The sequence below is a fragment of the Pseudopodoces humilis genome, chromosome 13, assembly GCF_049639895.1.
Source record: "Pseudopodoces humilis isolate 2021_Gansu_Grassland_sample_001 chromosome 13, ASM4963989v1, whole genome shotgun sequence".
NCBI classification, from domain to species: domain Eukaryota; kingdom Metazoa; phylum Chordata; class Aves; order Passeriformes; family Paridae; genus Pseudopodoces; species Pseudopodoces humilis.
In genome coordinates, this window is record NC_142212.1 from 16601014 (window position 1) to 16620755 (window position 19742).

The 19742-nt window shown below is 42.8% G+C and overlaps 1 protein-coding gene across 1 annotated transcript in view; it reads left to right on the forward strand.

The window, feature by feature from the left end:
- Positions 1-4612, forward strand: part of LOC102106494 (uncharacterized) — a 32807-nt gene extending 28195 nt beyond the window's left edge. Inside the window, exon 11 of the mRNA XM_088062018.1 lies at positions 4417-4612. Within this exon, the coding sequence (XP_087918144.1) occupies positions 4417-4612 (196 nt within the window). The remainder of the gene's footprint in view (positions 1-4416) is intronic.
- The last annotated feature ends 15130 nt before the right edge of the window (positions 4613-19742 follow it).

Here is a 19742-nt window from a genome sequence, read left to right on the forward strand (position 1 = left end):
GGACTGAGCTGCTCTGGAGACCAGCAGAACTTCCTTCACAGAGAGCCCAAACTCTGGCTGAGCCCATCATGATGGGATTGCCCAGGGACCTCTGGGCAGGAGGAAGGAGCCTGCAGCAGTTCATGGAGCTCAGATCCTTCATCACACAAGCAAAAGCCACATCTGCTTCTGAGTGAATAACTCACAAGTGAATAACTTCACATTTGTATTTCTGTCTATGTGAGGTGTGCATTTCTGTGCACATTTGGACCCATCCCCAGAACTGTGGACCCCACTAGTGTCACTGTCTCCTGATGTGACTCACCAAGGATGAGGGATGTCTTCAACCCACTCGACCTGAGCACCCAGCACCAGAGGAGCCTCAGTATCATCTTATAACAGGATGGGATTTTAAGGAGTCTGAGAGAACAGATGTAGATATAGGGCATGATGGTGCCCAAGTTCAGCTCTGGAAAAGTAAAATATCTGTGTTCTTAACTACTTTGCCCCTCCCAGTCGTGGTTGCATTAAAGCTCTAAGGCACTCTCAGTGTGCCTCTGTCTGAAGCTCCAAATGCTCCAGTCTGGCCTTAAACATTATTTCACCATGCAAACCTTTTGGCCTTTTCCCCCTCTTCCTATCTGGTCACTTTTTATCAACTTAATTTCTTAATGAGTGCGTAAAACTTGTGCAGAGCAATGCATAAAAGTTAGCAATGCATAAAATGTTATGACAGAGTCCTTAGGATGATTTATTGCATTTATAAAATTGAACATGCAGGCTTCTCTTGCTGGCCAGGCAAACCTGATGCCCAGGGACAGAGGGTGGCTGAGATTCCCTGGATGCTTTGGCTGACTTATTCTGTTGCCATCATGGAACCTGTGCTCAGTCCCTGTGCCACCATCCAGTGCCATCACCTCATAGCCAGCTGCACAGCTGATGCCAAAACAATGAAGAAAGTCCTGGAGTCTTCCTGAAATGGATGTGGGGGTTGAACTGCAGAGGGTACCTGGGTGTAAACAGGGACCTTTACAGAGCACTGACCGGTGGCTGATGTCCAGCTGCCCACAGGATTTAGTCTCTTTGTTGGTCCCAGGACGTGGAAGTGTGTTGGGTGTGATGGAAGAGGGAATTCTGGAAGGTGTCTGGCTTTTGTCATGTGCAGCGTTAGAACACGTCATCTTTGCAGCCATTTCACTGAATCAATGTCTGTGTTTTTGGCTAATTACTGCCTTCTTCTTGATTAGCAAGACATGAAATGCCATTATGTGATGACCTTTGGGATGGGCAGCTGGAAGTTGATATTAAGGGCAGCCAGGTCAGCAGCCCTGGGGGATGAACCATGTTCCCCACTGACAGGCTGGAGGAATTTGGGTTTGGGCTGATGGGCAAAGAGCCTTTGCATGTCCTGCATCCTGCCCTGCTCCTCTGAAGGCAGCCACACAGTGCTGCACCAGGCTTGTAGCCCCAGAAAGCAGACAGGGCAGGATCACTGCAGGTTTGGGGAACACCCCATCAGGGGGAAGGAGAGGCAGAGCTGGCAGAAGGAGCACCCCAGCATCACCTAAAGGCATCCCAATTAAGCAGCATTACTATCCCCATTAAGCAGCAGTCGTTGCTGGTGAGTATCTTTGGACTTAAATCTTAATTCCTTGGGAGATGTCCCAATTAAGTGGATCTTGTGATTAAACACTTCCTGATTAAGTGGAGTGTACTTAACTCATTCAAATTAATAACTCATCTGAAAGAAATCAAGTTACACACAGATGGAATCTTTTTTTGCTCTCATTTGGGGATTGAGTGCACGTAACAATTCCAGTTAAGTATCTGGTAAGTGATATTTTTCCTAATGTGTCTCTCCAAGTGGAAATGTTTTAGGCAATTGTTTTTTTCTCTTTTTTTTTTTTCAGTCTTTTTTTTTCCCTCATGTCTCAAATTGTCCTGTGTATCAATAATGAAATATTGATGCTCATATCTAACATTAAGGAACCAGCAGTTTGGTATTACATTGACATGCAACAGAAAGTACTGATAGGCTCAGCACTGCATACGAGATGAGGTAGGGAATTAATGCATTGGCAGTTGTCTTTGCTGGAACTGGTTAGGAGCCAACTAAAATCTGCCTAAAAGGGTTCGACAACGTTAAATTGCCCAACTTGGCACCAAAGCTTTCCCAGAAGATGTGTAGTATCAATGACATGCCTAATATTTATAGTGCCATCAGTATGTGTGTTTGCAACTTTTAAGTTTTGTGCTATATTTTTTTCTCATTTCTATAACAAAAATTTGTAGTGAAGTTTAGTTAAACATCTAAATTTTTGCTATGTGGAGTGAACCTAAAGAAAGGTCCAGCAAGAGGCACAGCATGGTGATTCCCAGACTGCAGTGATCAGACCAAAGATCATTTTTCTGAACAGATTGAAAAACGTCCTCTTTTTAGCAAAATCTGTTGTGCTGGAGGACTGTGTGTGTTTTATTCCCTAATCTGCATTCCCTTGGGGTTAAAGTATATCTGTAAATGAAAAAAAACCAAGAAAATCATATGGATCTTATTCTGGTCTCTGATAGTGTAAAGCCAGAATGATGATGACGATGATGGTGATGGTTTTGTAACCACAGTGAGAGGCACGTAAGGGAGAGGAGTTTAATATATTTCATGTCTGCTGCTCAAAGCATGTTTCTCTCTGAAGAAAACCAGTTCTCAAGGAGTTTGGGAAAACAAGGAGGGAGACCAGGGGGCTGTGCTTGAAGGAAATAAGTAAACCGTTTGCAGTCCTATACTGGAATGTGCTTGATTTTGTTACATTGCCAGAACTTAAGTGAGCTGCATTGCTCAGTGTTTCTGAACTGCTCTGCTCTTTATTGACAATTACAGTAAAATATAAAGCTGATATTTAAATCCTGCCTGATTAGTGCGAACAGAAATGTTTGGGGGAAAATCTGAATTAGTTCCACTTCATAACAGAGTAAATAGTGGATTTCAGCCTTCATTTAAAACAAAAGGTAAATCTCATACCCAGAATCCAGTCTGTCTCAAAAAATTATTTCCTTGGAAGTCTAAATTGGGATGCCGATGAAGTTTCAGAACAAAACGGGTATTTTTATACTTTGTTCATTTCATATTTATCACTAGCTTGTTTGCTAATTTTCATTTGCAAGAGGCAATTCTTCCAGCTAACTGGCTGCCTCAATGGGCCACTGATTTCTTTGAAGTGACAGTCTGTAAATATGCATAAAAAAGAGATGCAATTAGCGTGTGTGTGGTTCAGTGCAGCCTGATTTCATTGGCAAGTTTACCCACAGTGTTGATAAGCTACATTATCTAGAAAATTGGCTGCTGAAAAACAGCACCTCTGATTGCCAGCAAAGGTTCCAGATAACAGGGTGCTGAAGAGAAATATAATTGAGGTTGAATATGTTAACCAAGGTGTCACATGCTCCTTAGAAGCGCTAATTTATCAGCATGTTGGAATTTTTATTAACATTTGGAATGCATTTCTACCACACTAATGAAGTGGAATTGGCAGTTCAGGTTTTAGTTATTGTCATTTCTGAGAAGTTAAATGTAATTTCTCGTTAGACACAGTTATGTAAATATATTTGTTCAGGGGCTGAAAAAATTATACATTTCACAAAATACAAATATGTTGTTAAGGAGGAGTATGACAAATCAGTTGCAGTTAAAGTCATAAAAGCCAGCCAAATCTTCACCCTGCATTGTGCTTCCTGCAGCATCATTTTTAGGGCACCTGAAAAAGAACAAACTTAGCAGAGTTTTAGTAAATAGTGGAGTCAGTCATTAATGCAAAAGAGGCAAGACAGGTAAATCAGTGTGATTTGTCAGGTGTTGGTTTAAGGGGGATCACACTGGTTGTGTTGTGCTTATCTCTGCCTCTCTTTTTTTGTGTGGAGAGGGTCTGGTGCTCAGAAGGGTGCTGGCTTTTGTTCCCCTCGTTGTTTGACATATGTGGAGTTGTTCTGTTTTTAGTTTCTGGGCTGTACACAAGCACGCTGTGTGACATTAGCTGTAGAGTGATGAGGAATTGGTGGAAGGACAGCAGTTCCCGAGAGCCACGACAGACCCAGCTCAAGGCACTTTCACTTCCAATGCTGTGCCTGTTTTCTAGCAAAAAAAAAAAAATCATCTGGTGATTATGGGTAACTTAAAACTAAGGGGCTTGTGCTGTTAGCTAAGAAGATTGTGTGAGTGTATTTGTACTTGAAAGGAAGCCTCTGAGGTGCCCATCAGCAGCTAAAGGTTATGATAGGAAAGGAGTGCTATGAAAGTTTGCCCCATGACCTTCAGCAAGGGCAGAGCAGGCTGTGCTCATCTCCTTTGCTCTACTACACTGCTTTCCTTCCGAACTAACATCTCAAACACCTCTTGGTGCTGGGCAGGACCCTTTGCTAAACCTTTGCTCCATGTGCTCGCTGCAGGGGCATCGTTGACACGCCGCTGATCCGCTCGCGGGAGCTGCGGCCGCTGGTGCGGCGTTGGCTGGCTGACATTCCCGCTGGGAGGCTGGCCCAGCCCACCGACCTGCAGGCTGCCGTGGTCTACCTGGCCTCTGAAGCCTCAGACTACGTGACAGGCCATAACCTGGTCATCGAGGGTGGCCAGAGCCTGTGGTGAGAGGCATCCTGCAGTCTCCCCTCTCATGGGCTTTGGAAAGTGCATATTAGAGTTAAGCTTTGGTTTGTGTGACTACGGGGCCAGCTAATATGAAATTATTGTTTTCTTCTTTCGGGTGTTAACCTGGAGACTTGGATAATGCACGGGAAAAATACGGAAAAAAAAGAGGGCAATCTTTTGGTTTTCCAGCATGTTTGTGTTTCTCGCTGCACAGTCACATTTCTGTTAAATTAGTATTTAATGATATAAAAGGACATTTACTGCAGTGAGATTTGGCTATTATTTAAGTTTAACAGGGGGCATTTTTAAAGCAATCAATATTAGCTGGTCTGTGTAGTTTATTGTTCTTAGGCAATTTTTTTGTATTCAAGTTGTTCCAGTGACATCTGTGAGTGGTGAAAAACAGTTGGATGTAGTGTTAAAAAAAATAAATTAGTTCATTACATTTGAACCTGAATGTTGCCATTTTATATTTACTGGTGTTCGTTAGTTTTTGACAGTGTTTTTATACAAACACCCACATAAATGCCCCTGAAAGAACAGTGCTGCACTTAATAGAGATTCATGGTTGGTAATTATAATGGCTCTAATCCAAACCCATTGAGGTAAGTAGGGACTGCTCATATACTTTAAGTTAAAAGAGTGTTTAAGTGTTGATACAGCTGGGTCTTTGTTTTCCATGATGGACAGAAGTAAGCAAATGTCGTCTTCCAAACAATATTTTTTCCTCTTGTAGAATTCTGAAGACAACTCTTGGGTGTAAACCAAGGCCAGCTCAAGTGATATTGATACAGTTCTGTTGGCTGAAGAGCTCGTTTTGGTGATAGCATTCAAGGTTCATTTCTTATAGGCAGTAAAACGTGGCGCAATAACCCCACGGTTCTGATATTGCTCTGGATAAAGACAGACTTCCATCCTGAGGGCCCTTAAGCATAACCTAAGGAGAATTTACGGGAAGAAATTCACTTGCAAATCCTCATGTCATTTGTTTTGCATTTGGCAGCTCTTTGTTACCATAACATAAATAATTGTGGATGGATGTCATTACTTTGATTAAGTGCTACAAGCCCATGCATTGGCTGGCCATTATTGTGGGGAATTGCTGTAATGGCTTCAGACTTGACATTCACTGCTACGTTGTAAGGTATGCGCCTCGCTGACGTACTATCATCGTTATCGTGGATAAAGTGCAAGAAGATACTTGTCTTCATTAAATTTTCTGTTAGACCATTGATAATTAATACATATCTCATGTTTCATCTTGAGTCGTTTTTCTGGGGAGTGTTGCTGTTAAGCGACTCAGGGCTAGAGCTTTTTGGCTTGAAATCCTTGCCTTGTGTGCATGATCTAATTTATTGACAATGCTCTGCAAACTCACAGCCTTAAGTAGAGCTTGATTTTGGATAAATCTTCAAGAAAAACAATTAAGGATTTAAATGTTTTATTATTTTTCTGGGCTCACAAAACCTTTTCTCTCCTAGCTCCCACACTTGCATCATTTTGTGTCATGCTCTGGAGGGCTCGGTGGAGTTCTCACATCCCTCTGGCAGGCTTTTCACCCAGAGGTTAATGTGCAAACATCGGTGAACTCATCAGGAGCTCTTCCAAGGGATCCTAGAGGGGCTTGTATACTATCGCTTGGACTGCTGGTGAACAGTTTGCTGCAGCTTCTACCTAAAGTGTAAAATAATGAACTTTAGTTAATTTGAAACACGAACTGCAGTTGGCACTGGAACTACAAGCAGTGTTTTCACTTTCTCAGCAGAAAGACAAAAGACTGAATGGACTGCTGAGGCTGAACTCCTGTTCCTTGCCTGGAGATGGTTGCAGTTCAGCACCAAAAGGCACTGGCAGGGCACTACAGGAAGGTGAATTTCACTGCCCTGGTGTTGGCTGGTTTTGGGAAGACTTTCAGCCAGCAAAGGTCATGCTGTGATTTTCACAAGTTTCAAGTCAAAAATAAAACCCAGACATAAAGAAACCTCACCTAGACTTAAAAAAAAAAAAAAAAAAGATCTCTTAACTAAGCAGCCTCCAGTATTTGGACTAGAGCTTGTCTCGCTTGCTCTGTTTGCCCCCAGGCTCTGCCTTTGAAGGGCTGAGTGGGCAGAGCAGAGGAATGAGCTTACCTGCACAGGCTGATGTGGTGCTTGGCTCCTGTTTGGGGACATTGCTGTGTGCCCACGTGGACCCTGGCCCTACCCCATTTTGGCCCAGTGAGGCTGATGGAAGGGGCTGTCTCTCACACAGGTGGGGCTCAGGACTAAGCAGCCCAAGGGAACACAGCACTTGGTGCCCAGTCCCCAAGCTAATTGGCAAATACCCTCACAGCACTTTTGTTTTTCATGGCCTCCTCACTTTGGCCAAGGAAATATCCTGGAGGAGACCATGTGTCAGAAGAGAAGTGTCTTTCTCCCTGTATGTATGAGCTGGCCTGTCTCCTCCTAAGGAAACACTTTCATCTCTCTCCTCCACAGGCCTGTTGAGTCATCAAATTGTTTGGGTTGGAAGGGACCTTAAGCATCTTCTAGTTCCAACTAGAAGACCTTGAAGACAAGAACACTTTGCCCCAGTCCAGGTTTCTCAAAACCCCATCCAACCTGGCCTTGAACCCAAGGCTTCATCCATTTGGGAGCTCTGGTGATGGCACTGGGGCTCATCACCCTCTCCCACAGAATTTCCTGAGGGAAATAGCTGATTTCCACTCAAGGGCAGGGCTGTGACCATACAGTTCTGCTTCTGTCTGGTAGCACCAAACTTGGCATTTGGGTTGGGAGCCGTGGGGTGACTGCTCCTTGGGTGTGGGGCTCCCCACACTCTGCCTTGTGCTGTGGGGGGGGATCATTGCTACAGCCATGGGGTCTCTTCTGGAGACTCAGCCCCAAAGCCAAGTGGAAGCACCAATGTCCACTTTAAAGGGAAAAACAAAGTTCAAGAGGTTTATGTCAGTGTCTAGAAGTAACCAGAAGGAAGGTGTTGAGAGGATGGTGGTGATGCCAAGTCAAAGGACAAGAGGCAATGGGCACAAAGTGATGCCCAGGAAGTTCCACCTGAACACAAGGAAGAACTTTGCTGCGCAGTGACGGACCGCAGGAACAGATTGCCCAGAGAGGGTGTGGAGTCTCCCACACTGGGGATATTCCAGAACCATCTGGCTGCAATACCGTGTTACGTATTCCAGGATAACCCTACTCCAGCATGGGGGTGGGACCAGGAGACACGCTGTGGTCCCTTCCAGCCAGAACCATTCTGTGCTTCTGTGAAGAACGTGAGGAAAGCCTTTCCCCCTTCCTAGCAGGGGAAACCTGCGGTTCAGGGGAAGAGGTGTGGGGCATGCAGAGCAGGGGGAAGCGGCTCGGGGGCCGTGGTGCAGGGGGGATGCGCTGCGGGGGATGTGATGCTGTGCAGGCGGAGGCGCCGTTCCCGGCGGTACCTCTAGGAGGAAACCTCAACCTGTGTTGTGTCTGCGGGAGCCGGGCTTCCCGGCTCTGCTATTCAACTTTTATATTGCAGCTAAGTTAGTACTTTTGATATTTCTAAGTTTTTTTTTTTTTTTTTTTTTTTTTTAAACATTTATGTAGAACACCACATAATTGCAGAAAAGATAATAGTCACATACCCTAGGGCTTGGTGTACACTTATGTTAAAAGTACAGCTTTTATTGGCAACTAAAGTAATAACCTTTCCATGTCAAATTGCTTTAAATTAAACTTAAAAAAAAAATGCTGGCTGATACCCACACTTAGTAATTGTCAAACATTAGCATAATGTGGAATACTAAAGCTGCTTAAATCTTGGGTTTAAAAATAATTATTTACTTAGGTAAATTCTCTATTCAAAAGCATAATATTAGATTTTTTTTTTACACAGGCTCCTCAATGTATATGTTAAAATGCAAACCTGAGCTTGACATGGAAGTGGGGCTGAATGTTACTGTGGTCTCTGAGAGAAAAAAGGGGATTTTATACCTTTAGCTCATCCATCCATCATTGCTCACCTGGAAATAATGATTTTAAGGTTGTACCTCTGAAGGCAGAGGTGCTGTGGGTGACACCTGGTGACCCAAGGTCAGTGACCTGCAGTACCTGCTGATTGTACCCCCTGCTGCAGCCCCAGAGTGCAACATCATGTTTCTGGTGCTGGATGACATCTGGGAGATGGATGCCTCGAGGATGTGGCTGGGGAAGCCAAGGGCAGCAGGTCAGTAAAGTGTTTCATCCAGGTGCATTTCAAATTTCTGCCCAGCACAGAGCTGGAGCACATGTGGTGGGAACCATTCAAATTTCCAGTGTGAAGCAGGAGAGGAGACATTGCACTGAGATGTTGCTCTCAGGGATCGCTGCTGTGTGTGAAGGAAACTGGACCTACCAGGAGCTGTGAGGACACAAATCCTCCTGGTTTTCTGCTTTTGGGAGGCCCAGGCTCTGACATGCCCACCTTATGGCTTCCCTGAAGCCCACCACAGCACTGTGAGTCTGCTGGTTCTTCCTCAGAAACATGCCAGTGTGTTACTGGAAATTCAGCAAAACCTATTTTGGAATATTCTCTTGAAGAAATCAACAGTGTCCTTATTAGGGCAAAAGTTTTTTTGGCAAATTCCCACACCTTTGACTAGCAAGTTAGAAAGGGATTGTCCTTCCCACTGCTTTAGGGTGCAGGAAGCTCTGTGACTCTCTTGCTTGCCTTTCCAGCAACTTTTCAGTGAAACAGAATGGAACAGTAGTACCCAGTTACCAGTTATGAACTTCAAGAGAGCTAAACAGCTGTTGGGAGGGGAAACACAAGCAGCTGAGGACTGAAAATTAGATAACTTTCCCAGCCTTGCCTAATATCATAAGTGTTTTACACTGTAATTATAAATCTGATTATATACTAATTTCCACACTGTTTCAATTCTTTAAAGCAGGGAAGGAAAGTACACGCTCATCCTTGGAGAACCCTAATGCACTCCTACAGCATATGCCTTCTCACCACAATAGATTGGAATTCTTTAAAATTCCTGAATAACAGGGATTGTTTGCTGCTAGATTCTTACCTACCTGGTGTCTTTTTTCCATTCACACCTCTTTCCTTGTTCTCCAGAGCTCTCCTTTGCCCACCTGTGCTACCTGACCACTTTCCCCTGTTCTGCTGTCAGTGCTGCCGCTGCTGCCCCATCACACCTGGCAGAAGAACACAGGAGGGGGACCAAGCAGAATTCAGGTTGTTCAGAAATGCCTCTCAATGCCAAGGCCTGGATTTAACCTTCATTTACTTTCCCCCCAAACCACTCCATCATAATCCATGCTGCTTCTGGTACCAGGACTCCTTCAGTGGTAGCAAAAGCAGGAAGGCTCTTGTTGATGGGTGAGTACAAGTAACTCCCACCTCAGTTCCTCCCTAGTTGAAAACATGAAGGACTTCTTGACTATATGGTGGGTGTGGGGACGATATTCCCTCCCCTGGGAGATGTCCTTTGGGACACAACCCCACACTGCAGCTGCAAGTGCTCTCTGTCATGCTCTAATTGCTCCCCTCTCTCTGGCGTAGCAGGCTGTGTACAGACACACTTTGTGTCTTTAGGAAGCCTCATTAATTCACAAGATACATATTTTATTTTATTTTTTTTTTCTCAATAGTTTGTAACAGCTTCTAAAATGTGTAAACTGGCATTTTCAGATTTGTATTAAAATACTGAGAATTAGATTTATGTTTCCATAGGCTACTTCCTATGTCCAGACAGACTTCTGACACTACCTTACATGTACAGTTGTTGCATAAATGATATGTTAACGCATGAGAGAAGCCATTCACTTGAAACTGTTCAGAATGATTAAGGGCTTTAATTACAGCCCTGATTGAAGCAAGGCTTTTGGTAAATAGCAAAATGGCAAAACTACGCTATTCCATTACAAGCCTCCCTTGATGACAGTATGGTTTGTCTCTGTTACTCCTCTTATTGTTACTTCATTCATCCAATTTTGATGTTCAGATCCCACCTAAGAAATGGTAAGAGGCTCTACTTTAATGCTTACCTGTGAATAAGGTGTTGGAAGTGTTGGTTTACTTTTGACACGCTGCAAAGTGCCTATGCTGTAACAGAGGAATTAGATGTGGGGCTTGGTTCACCACTATATATTACTTTTTCCAGACCTCAGATGTACTCAGCATCTTGCATGAAACCACGTCAATGCCTTTCAGCAGGAATTCTCAGGGCAGCTTGATGATCATCTGGGAGGCCACTTTTCTCCTCCTTTGCAGGGGACTGTTGCCTCTGGTGGCAGAAACACTGGTTATATTTAGATCCTCCAAGCAGCACCATGCAGAACACAAGCTTCAATGAACTTCAGCATCTTTCTGTCCAAGCATTTCACATGCTCCTGAATTGTCTACATAGATTTTTTTTTATTTTTTTTTTTTTATTTCTAATTTTAAACATATCTTTAACTGCAGAAATGTTGGAGAGTCTCTCCTCAGTGCTAGAAATGGCTTGAGTGGGTCGCAGATGCTCGGGAGTCATCCTCCCTCCTTCTCTTCTCCGGTACTTTTTGGAGTTAGTCTAAGTAGTCCTGAATGAAAAAGCAAATCTTCTCTCTTCCGAAGCTCCTCATAAATGTGCTTGCAGTTAATATGAGTCCTTTTATATTCTCTCCCTTCAAATTCTTTGGATTAAAACAAATACCGTCTGGTTCTTTTAGCTCTTTTGATTATATATTCAGAACTATTGTGTATCCTGGAAAAGGAATTCTTTTCAGTTTTCACTTTTCTTGACAACAAGCTGAAAAATTTCCCCAAATGAAAATTTCCTGCAAAAGTCTTGGTTTGTTCCAAGACCCATTTTTCAAATAAGTAACGTTTTGATGAAAAAATGCCAACCTGTTCTACTTAACAACTGTTCGTAGAACTGACGAGAGAAAAACAAGGAATTGGAGAAAAAAATTACCGAGTCTTTTATGTAGAGTTAATCTTTGAATATTCCTGTTGTTTCAGTAACAGACAAGATGTTGGTACAAGTAGATGAATATTTAAACATTAGCGTTGACACTGACTTATCTTCTCGATAACATATTGATCGTGTTCTTTCTATAGAGATTATTCCGGACTTCCCATGGAGTCAGGGGGCAGCTTAATGAAGTCACAGGCTGGATGTTTATGTAGGTACTTCCTCAGAGGTTGGTTACACAATCTGTGCACAAAATAACCCCCCACAGATACACCTCAAATGCAAAATCAGTCCAGGTTTCTGTCTTTTTATCACAGGTAGCATGTGTGATTAGGTGGAGATGTTGGAGTTGTGATGCAGTCTTGACTTAGTATCTGTTATTCATTGCATTTAAAATGACCAATAGCTTTTCTTTTTACCAAGGCATCTGGAAGCTGATTCAGGCTCCCCTTCGTATGGAACTTCATGTTTTTCAGGCATCAAAATGATGCCTGAGAAGAAAAAAACACCACAGCCAGAGACACCTGTACATCAGTGTCCATGTTTTTGGGAAACCTCTGAAGGGTGCTGTGCCTGGAAGGGTGACCCAGTGCAGGAGCTCTCACCAGGTAAAGGATGACTGCCAGGCAGCCACCACTGCTACAAAACCTAGTGGTGATAGAAGTATCCTGCTTGGATTAATACAGGATCTGCTCTGTATTAGTGGCACCAAATGAATTTTGTAGTGGATGGAGATGTATGGAAAGAGAGGTTCTAAAATGAAAACCATTTATTGCAGTAGGATATATGCTAGTGTCTTTCAAGAGAATTTTTTTCAAAAAAATGAGCAGTGCTAGGAAGGAAAAACATAAGTACACAATAAATCATGACTCAGAGCAAAACTCTCATTGACTTTCAGAGGAAGGCAGGATTTAATTTTCACTATAGTTATTAAGAAATGCCTCTTACTTATGAGAAGATGAGAGGCAGAGAACACTGATCTGTGGGACAGTGAAGAGTTGCTAATGCCATTAATATTTAAAGTGGACAGTACGTTTGGAGCTCTTCTTATAAATAGCTGCTTTTTGCAAGCTTTGCAAAGTCATGCCAGTGCTACAAGAGCCTAAAAATCTTCAAAGAATTATTTGTCAGCCTTGCAGTTCTCAACCTCTTTCTTGCAGTTCTTGATGTTGGGCAGGAGGACTTCTTCCAAAGGGTGTCCAGGGCAGTTGCAGTCTTGGCTGTTGGAATTATTTTCACATGGAAGGTGCTCCCAGTGAGGGTGGAGATGCCAGTTCTTGATGGGGCAGGCGTCCCTTCTCCCCATTAGTAGTCTGGGGAACAAGCAGGCAAGTTTCTGAAGCTAGGGAGTGTGGCCTTCCTCTGCATGCAGAAATACTGAACACCTTCTCAAAGTGACAATGGAAACCACCCATTCCCCAGGACAATTTTGTGCTTCTCTGAACATCAGTGTTGGGCAATAGGGGAGACTTTATGTCACAGGATTGCTCTAAATATAGTTTGCCTTGTCTTCCTTGTCCAGGTTCCACACAGACATTTTTAGGTTTCAGTCCAATTAGGTTTACCCCTAATTTGAGATCCAGCTTTGAATGAACCCTATATTTGGAGCCAAACTTGAGATGTATGATACAATTTTTGACAATACAAGGATCTGGAATTTGGACTGTGCCAGAAAAAATGCATATATTGATCCAGGGTTGTTTTAAATTAAACTGAGTTCCCCTAAAATATTCATGAACTGGAAAGGGTCAGTTAAAAGCTTCAAGCTAAGAGATTTATAACAGACTTATCAAAGCAGATGCGTTTTGCATCATTTCTAACTTTTGACTGGTGAGAAGTTTAGATTTTTTTATAAATACATATACATTTTCTCTAGCAAATGTGTGTGTATATTTATATAGATATAATTTTTTTTCAAATACATCCCCATATGCACCCTCACTCTCAGAACATTTTGCTTTTACTCTCCCGGCGTTTCAGTTACTTGCCTCAGCTGTGCGCCGTGTTGCCTTCCAAATGCAATGCATCATAAATTCATGATGGTTTGCCAAGTAAAAGAGGGCATTGAGCTTCTTTATGAAGAGGATATTTTTGCAAACTGGACCTCATCTCTATCCCAGTGGAATTTTCTGATGCTTCCCTATTACTCCCTTACAAAACTTTTAGGGAATTATAGATCAGACATCAAAACCGGTAATTAAAGTCCAACTTACTCCACTTCAATATCTGTTTATCCTTTTCATTAGGGAGCAGAGACATACCCTTCCTCTCCTATAACAATTTAATGATCAGCCATCAGCTCTTCTGCTTCTCAGATTTCTGAGCCTCCCAGGTTGAAGGATACTGCATGTGCTGTTGTGAGTCCTGTTAGATGTGTGTCATGTCAGTTCCATACACAGAGCTGGACATTCCAAAATATTGGCACACGTACAATTAAGTGCATAAAAGCAGATACCAGGTGACCAGTTTGGTTTTGTGCTTGGATTCTGGATGGGTGTGGGCATTGAAACAGGTTTGCTGCGAGGAGTCACAAGGGACTGGGAAATTCTGAAATGTCTGAAGTAAGCCTGGTGTCTTTTAGGGATGTAATTATTTTATTCAAGAGTATTTTGAAACCTTCCAGAGTGAAATAAGCCTAAAGAGGCCTGTGTGTGGCACTGACCACCAAGCCAAGTTTGATACTGGAGGTCATGGAATTACTGCAGTTTGTACCAGTTCACCCTACACTCCACACACACGTCCTGCTCCATGCAGTTTGCTCTCCTCTGCTCATACCACCCCAGATCACCATTTGAAAACTTCCTGTAAACAATAAGCATGAGAACACAGCACAGTTTTCCTGGAAAACACATCTCCTTGGATTTTTGGTTGGTGTTGTTTTGTTAGCTTGATTTTGAGCATTGGCAGAACCTCAATGCAATGTCTCCAGATGCTCCAGCTAATTTTGAGTTAGAGGAAGTTTCCAAAAAAACCTGGAGACAGGAGAAACATGCCCATAGCAAGGGCTGGATCTTGTTTCTAGAACTGCTTCAGTGCCTTATGGAAGAAAAACAAACCTGGGAAAACAATGCAGGTTTGGTAGACTTGACCTCACATGTAGGGTAGGTTTAGCTGTATAAAGATCTAATGGACCTTTATAAATTCCTTTCTGAATTTATAAAGGTCCATTTATACAGGGCTGAGAAAACCCTGTGCAAAGCAAGACTACAGTGGCATCAGCAATGGTCTCAGGAGGAGGCACATGATGCTTTATGGAGATCCTGGGTCTCCCTGCTTCAGGAGACAAGGGAGCTTTTAGAGCTGGCAGATGAGAGCTCACACAGAGCACAGCCGAGGAGTTTTCATTAGTCTGTGACCTCTGCTTTAATGACCTCTGATTTAATGTCCTCAGGAACAGAGAAACTCCTGAAGCTCTTGCTGGGATGATGGGCCTTTGCAGAGATCTGGCTCTTCACTGCTATTCAAGCCTTGGAGGGGTAATTATGCTACAAGTGATTCACAAGCAAGAGAAAGCTTGTAGGCTTTCAGCTGTCTTTAATTTTACATTAGACAAAAAGTGATAAAGAACTTGTTTTCTGTAATCTATGGATTTAACTTTGAATAGCAGGTGGTAAATGTTCCAACAAATATGTATATATATCAAATCAGTGAGTGCCCAAATATTTACATCTTCAGCCAAACAAAGGCTGGAGACTCACGTTGCCTGAGGGGAAGATTGTTTTAGAGAAACAGGTTGAAAGGAAATCAAGAATGGGAGTTACAAATCCTCTTTCAGAGATGAGGGGTTGTGGTAGAGAGGAATCATGTTCCTGATAGATCACTGGCTTAGGGAGATAAGCCGGCGTGCTGAAAGGGGTGTCCCGTTGTCTTTTGGGCTGTGGCCTTGTTTCTCTGAGTAGTGTGCACATTTGAATCAAAGTCTGCACAAGGAGCACGCCAACAGTAGTCAAAGTTTGTACCAGGTTTCCCAGCATGGGCTGTCAATCTGGTTGTATGGCAAGGGGATGTGATCTGTAGCTGATGTATGGATCTGTGTTGGGCAGCAAGACTAGAAAGTCTATCAGCTCTCCACTGCTAGGGTGGCAATCCCTAGGGACATCAGGGGTTTTATGGTGGTCCATGAGCCCCAGAAGTCTGTGAACTCCCACATTTGTATTGTAAAACCCAGCAGCAGGGAGACTGGACTGCCATTTACAATTTTCACACTGATCTGCCATTTAAAATCTAAGAATGGCTAAAATGATGAGGTGTTGTGTTTACCAGAGGGCTGCTAAAACTTCTCTGGATAGCGAAGTTTGTCCAGATGTCCAGTTCCTTCTTGAATCTCACAAGGCTGTAAGATTCAAGGGCTTTCTGTTGCACTTGAAGAAATTTGGAAAATACAAATAACAACCAGTTTTTAATTTCCCATTTTTAATGTTCCCTTTATGTTTTGACTTAGGGAGACCAAAAGTGCTAGCTGACCTAGCTGATCTCTATTAGCTGCTTCTCTTATAAGTCCTTTCCTTTAAGGTAGACAGTCCAACTCATTTCCAGGTCTTCCCACAAAAATTTTTGCACAGGTTTGATTATTCTATCACTCACCTATAAATTACTTTTGAGTAATATGGTGTGTTAGCCCACAACACAGGTTCTGAGCCATACCCTGGAACAATTCATCCAATTTTGTGGCAAAGTTGTGCATCATTTGCATATGCAAAACTTCAGTTTGACTCATAGAAGTTAATGGTATATTTTCCTACTGAAAAACTCCCTGATTTTTTTCAAAAGGTGCTACATGTCTCTGTTGCCAGATTATTGCTATGGAGGACAAAATTTTGTATGTATCTGTGCACTAGTGAGAATTCTTAATCTTCAGAAAGATCTTCTAGAGCATCAAGGAAAACACCAGTAGTATAAGGAAGAAGATTAAAGTCTGCCTTTGACCTTTACTTGTGGGCTATTTACAAGAAGCTGGAACCAGACTCTCACTGCACTGCCTGAGCAGTGCAAAAATGAGGCAAGTGCAGGATAAATGCCAGGATGAACAGGTACACTTTGCTAAGCTTTGGATGTGTTCAGTGACAGATGCTGCAGCCTGGAGGTTTTCATGGGTATGTGTCACCTGTCATGAGCTGCAGATAGATCCAGGCCCTTTTTAGAGTCAGGGAAATGCAGGCAGGCACAGAGCTCAAGGCAGAAGGAGGAAAACAGTGAAGAAAGTCATCTCTTCTCCCCTCATGGCTGATGCAGCCATTCCTGTGCATCAACACAGGCTAAACTTCTCTTGTCCAGACTTCCATCACCTTTCATCTCCTTTGCTGTTACCCCTTTTAGTGTCAGACACAAGCTGCTGCTTTTCCTGTTCACGGCTCTTATTGGTCTCGACCTATGAGTTCATCAGTGGAATTCCACCATTCCACCAGCAGATAGAGATGGGGCTTTTTCTGCTGACTTTATATAAAGATACAAAGGCTTCCTTGTCTGTTGATTCAATGCTGCAATAATGCTCAAGTCTCCTTTTCTTCCTCCAGATCCTCCCCTTGCTTCTGTGCTTGAATAAATAGTTATGGCTGGAGTTAAGGGTTACCCACCCATTTCCAGTCAGGGATAATTGACAGAACCCTTACAGGGCTGGTAGCTGGTGTTTCTTGACCAGTATAACTGAGGTAATAAGGACTGTATCAGTCATCCAGACATAAAAGCAGCAGCTGGCATCATATAAAAAGTTTACTTGGACATCCTTCACTGGCCACGTCACATGGGCAGGATTCTGAATAGCTTGAGTAGAAGAGAAAGATCAGATTGAAAAAGGAAATGATTGAAAAATGAAATGATTGGAAAATGAAATGATTAATTGTTGTACATCTCTGAAGCACAGGAAGTAGGGAAAAAACCCTGTGAAGCTGAAGGGACATTGAATTTTTTTTGGAATTAGATTTCAATGTATCTCTAACTTCATGAAAGGAAAGATAAAAACATTCTGGAATTCAGCTTTTCAGTTTGCTATATTTTACCATATGATTGAGTTTAAATGTATTGGTATATTGGATATGTTTTTTTCCATTTAAAAAGCTCTTGTAAATGAACTATTTATTTACATGAAAGAAAAGGATTTCCAGTGCAGCCCACAATACTTCTCCCTCCAAGCCTGCCTTGAAAGAAGGCTGCCTTTTCATATTTGGCTCCAGCTTTCAAGGTTCTCAAAATGAAAAAAATAGTATTCTTAAAACTAAATAAAACATATATATTAGTATTTCTGGCAGAATGAAAGAGCACTTCTCCTGAATAGACCTATTTGAATGGCTACTCAATGTTTTGTAAGAAAAGTATATTAAAAAGTTGAAAAAGCCTGCTGAATGAAGGTGAGGGAGAGAAACAAAATATAAAATGTGTCATGTGAAAAAAAAAGAAAAAAAGACCCTTTATCCAAGAAGATCTTGGTAAAACTTTAAATGGAAAAGTGACACTCATCAAACGATTTCTATATCATCTGCACTGAATAATTTACTTTTGGGTGAGATTCACTAACATCATTGCAGAGGAAGTGTAATTGAAAATTATGAAAGCTATATCTTTATTGTGTATTACAGCACATGCCTTTGATATGGCGTTATGTCTGCCACAGCGGGAAGTGTTTTTCAGAAAAAGTCAAATCTCTGGGACAGATTCTCAGTGGTGTAAATCAGTGTTTCTGCACTGACAGCATCATATGTAAGCAAGCCTCTGCCTGCTTCTTACTTGGGTAGAGCTAGGGAAGACCTCTGCTATTTTGTTTGTAATGGACAGCTCCAATATGATTTTAAAATTTCGGGGTCTTCTGCTGAAAGTTTATATAAATATCTATTTTCCCCCAGTGCAGTTTAAGCCAGCCTCGTTAATGATCACTATCCAGTGTCACAGGTCCCCGAGGTACATCCTGGATCTAAGCAGCCTGTTATTCAAGGTCTTGACCGTGCACTGGCTTTGATAGCACAGACACTTCAGCTTCAAAAGGTGCTTCAGAAGTGGAGTCTGAGTAGGAGCCAGTATGAATACAGAACTGGTGTCTAAATCGATGGAGATATGCTGGCTAAGGACTTGTAAATACCTTTTACAATCTACATGAGCAAGTCCAATGTACTTTTTTAATTCCTCCAAGAGTATCAGAATGGCTGAGGCCTCATTCCCAGGTAATTTAGAGAAATTACCCCCTCCCTTGCCAAGGGCTGGCAAAAAGGGGCAACGCTGGCTTAAGGCACTTAAGCAATGTTTAAGCAAAGTGTTTTAGGCTGGGCATGAGTGCTGGGGTGAGCTCTGGCTGGGCAGAGCCCCAGTGCCCCAGGAGAATGGCCACCAGCTCCTCCAAGCTCAGCTGCTTCCCAAATGACTTGTGCTGGTGGAGAAAGTCTGCCCAAAGTAGAACACCATGAGTGACATTAGCATTCGGAGAGCATCTGTTCACCCATCCCCAGTTAGCGTGTGACTGTCAAACTGAGACACACGTCTATTCCCAATCCAACTCCTTAACCCCTGCTTTGCCTAACCCACTGCCACGTCTCCCAGGGCCGTTTTCAGGGAGAGGCAGGCCAGAGCTGTGCTCATCAGCAGGCACATGAATTAATGATGAAGGCCTGCCTACCTGATTAGCAGACATCCCTCCTGGCAGTGCTGACCCCCCTGTGGGCAGCTCTCAGATGTTCCATGTATCTGCCTCCCTTGGCCATACGCCCTGCCCTGCTGGGGGACATGGGTTTACTGTTCTGGAGGAGAGGTGGGAATTTTGGCAGCCTCAGCAGCTAGGAGGTGTTAACCATCAGGAGTGAAAATCTGTGAGGGTGGTGTAGGGACCTGGACTCAATGAGGTGCAGATTTCTTCTGTCTTCTTTTGGTGAGCCTCAGCTAAAGAGAGGCCAGCAACCCCTCTGGTAGTCCATGAGAAACAGTGCCAGAGAAAGCCCAGGAAGCAGAATTCCACACCAGAATTTCCAGGAGTTACTGGTACATATTCACAAAGGGCAATGGCACAAAGCACTTTTCCTTTTAATGCAGGTTTCCATCTCTCCTTAGTGTAACTTCCATTTAGTGCAATTTCTGAACATGGCTGACAGGAACCCTAATCTGTCCTGCTCTCCTGAAGTGTGTATGTGTGTAGATGAGTAGAATCTGAGTGTTAATTAACATTTGAATAATACTTCAGAGCACCTTGTGTAGCAAGTGCTGTTTTTTGAAAGAAAAAAAGGTATTTTT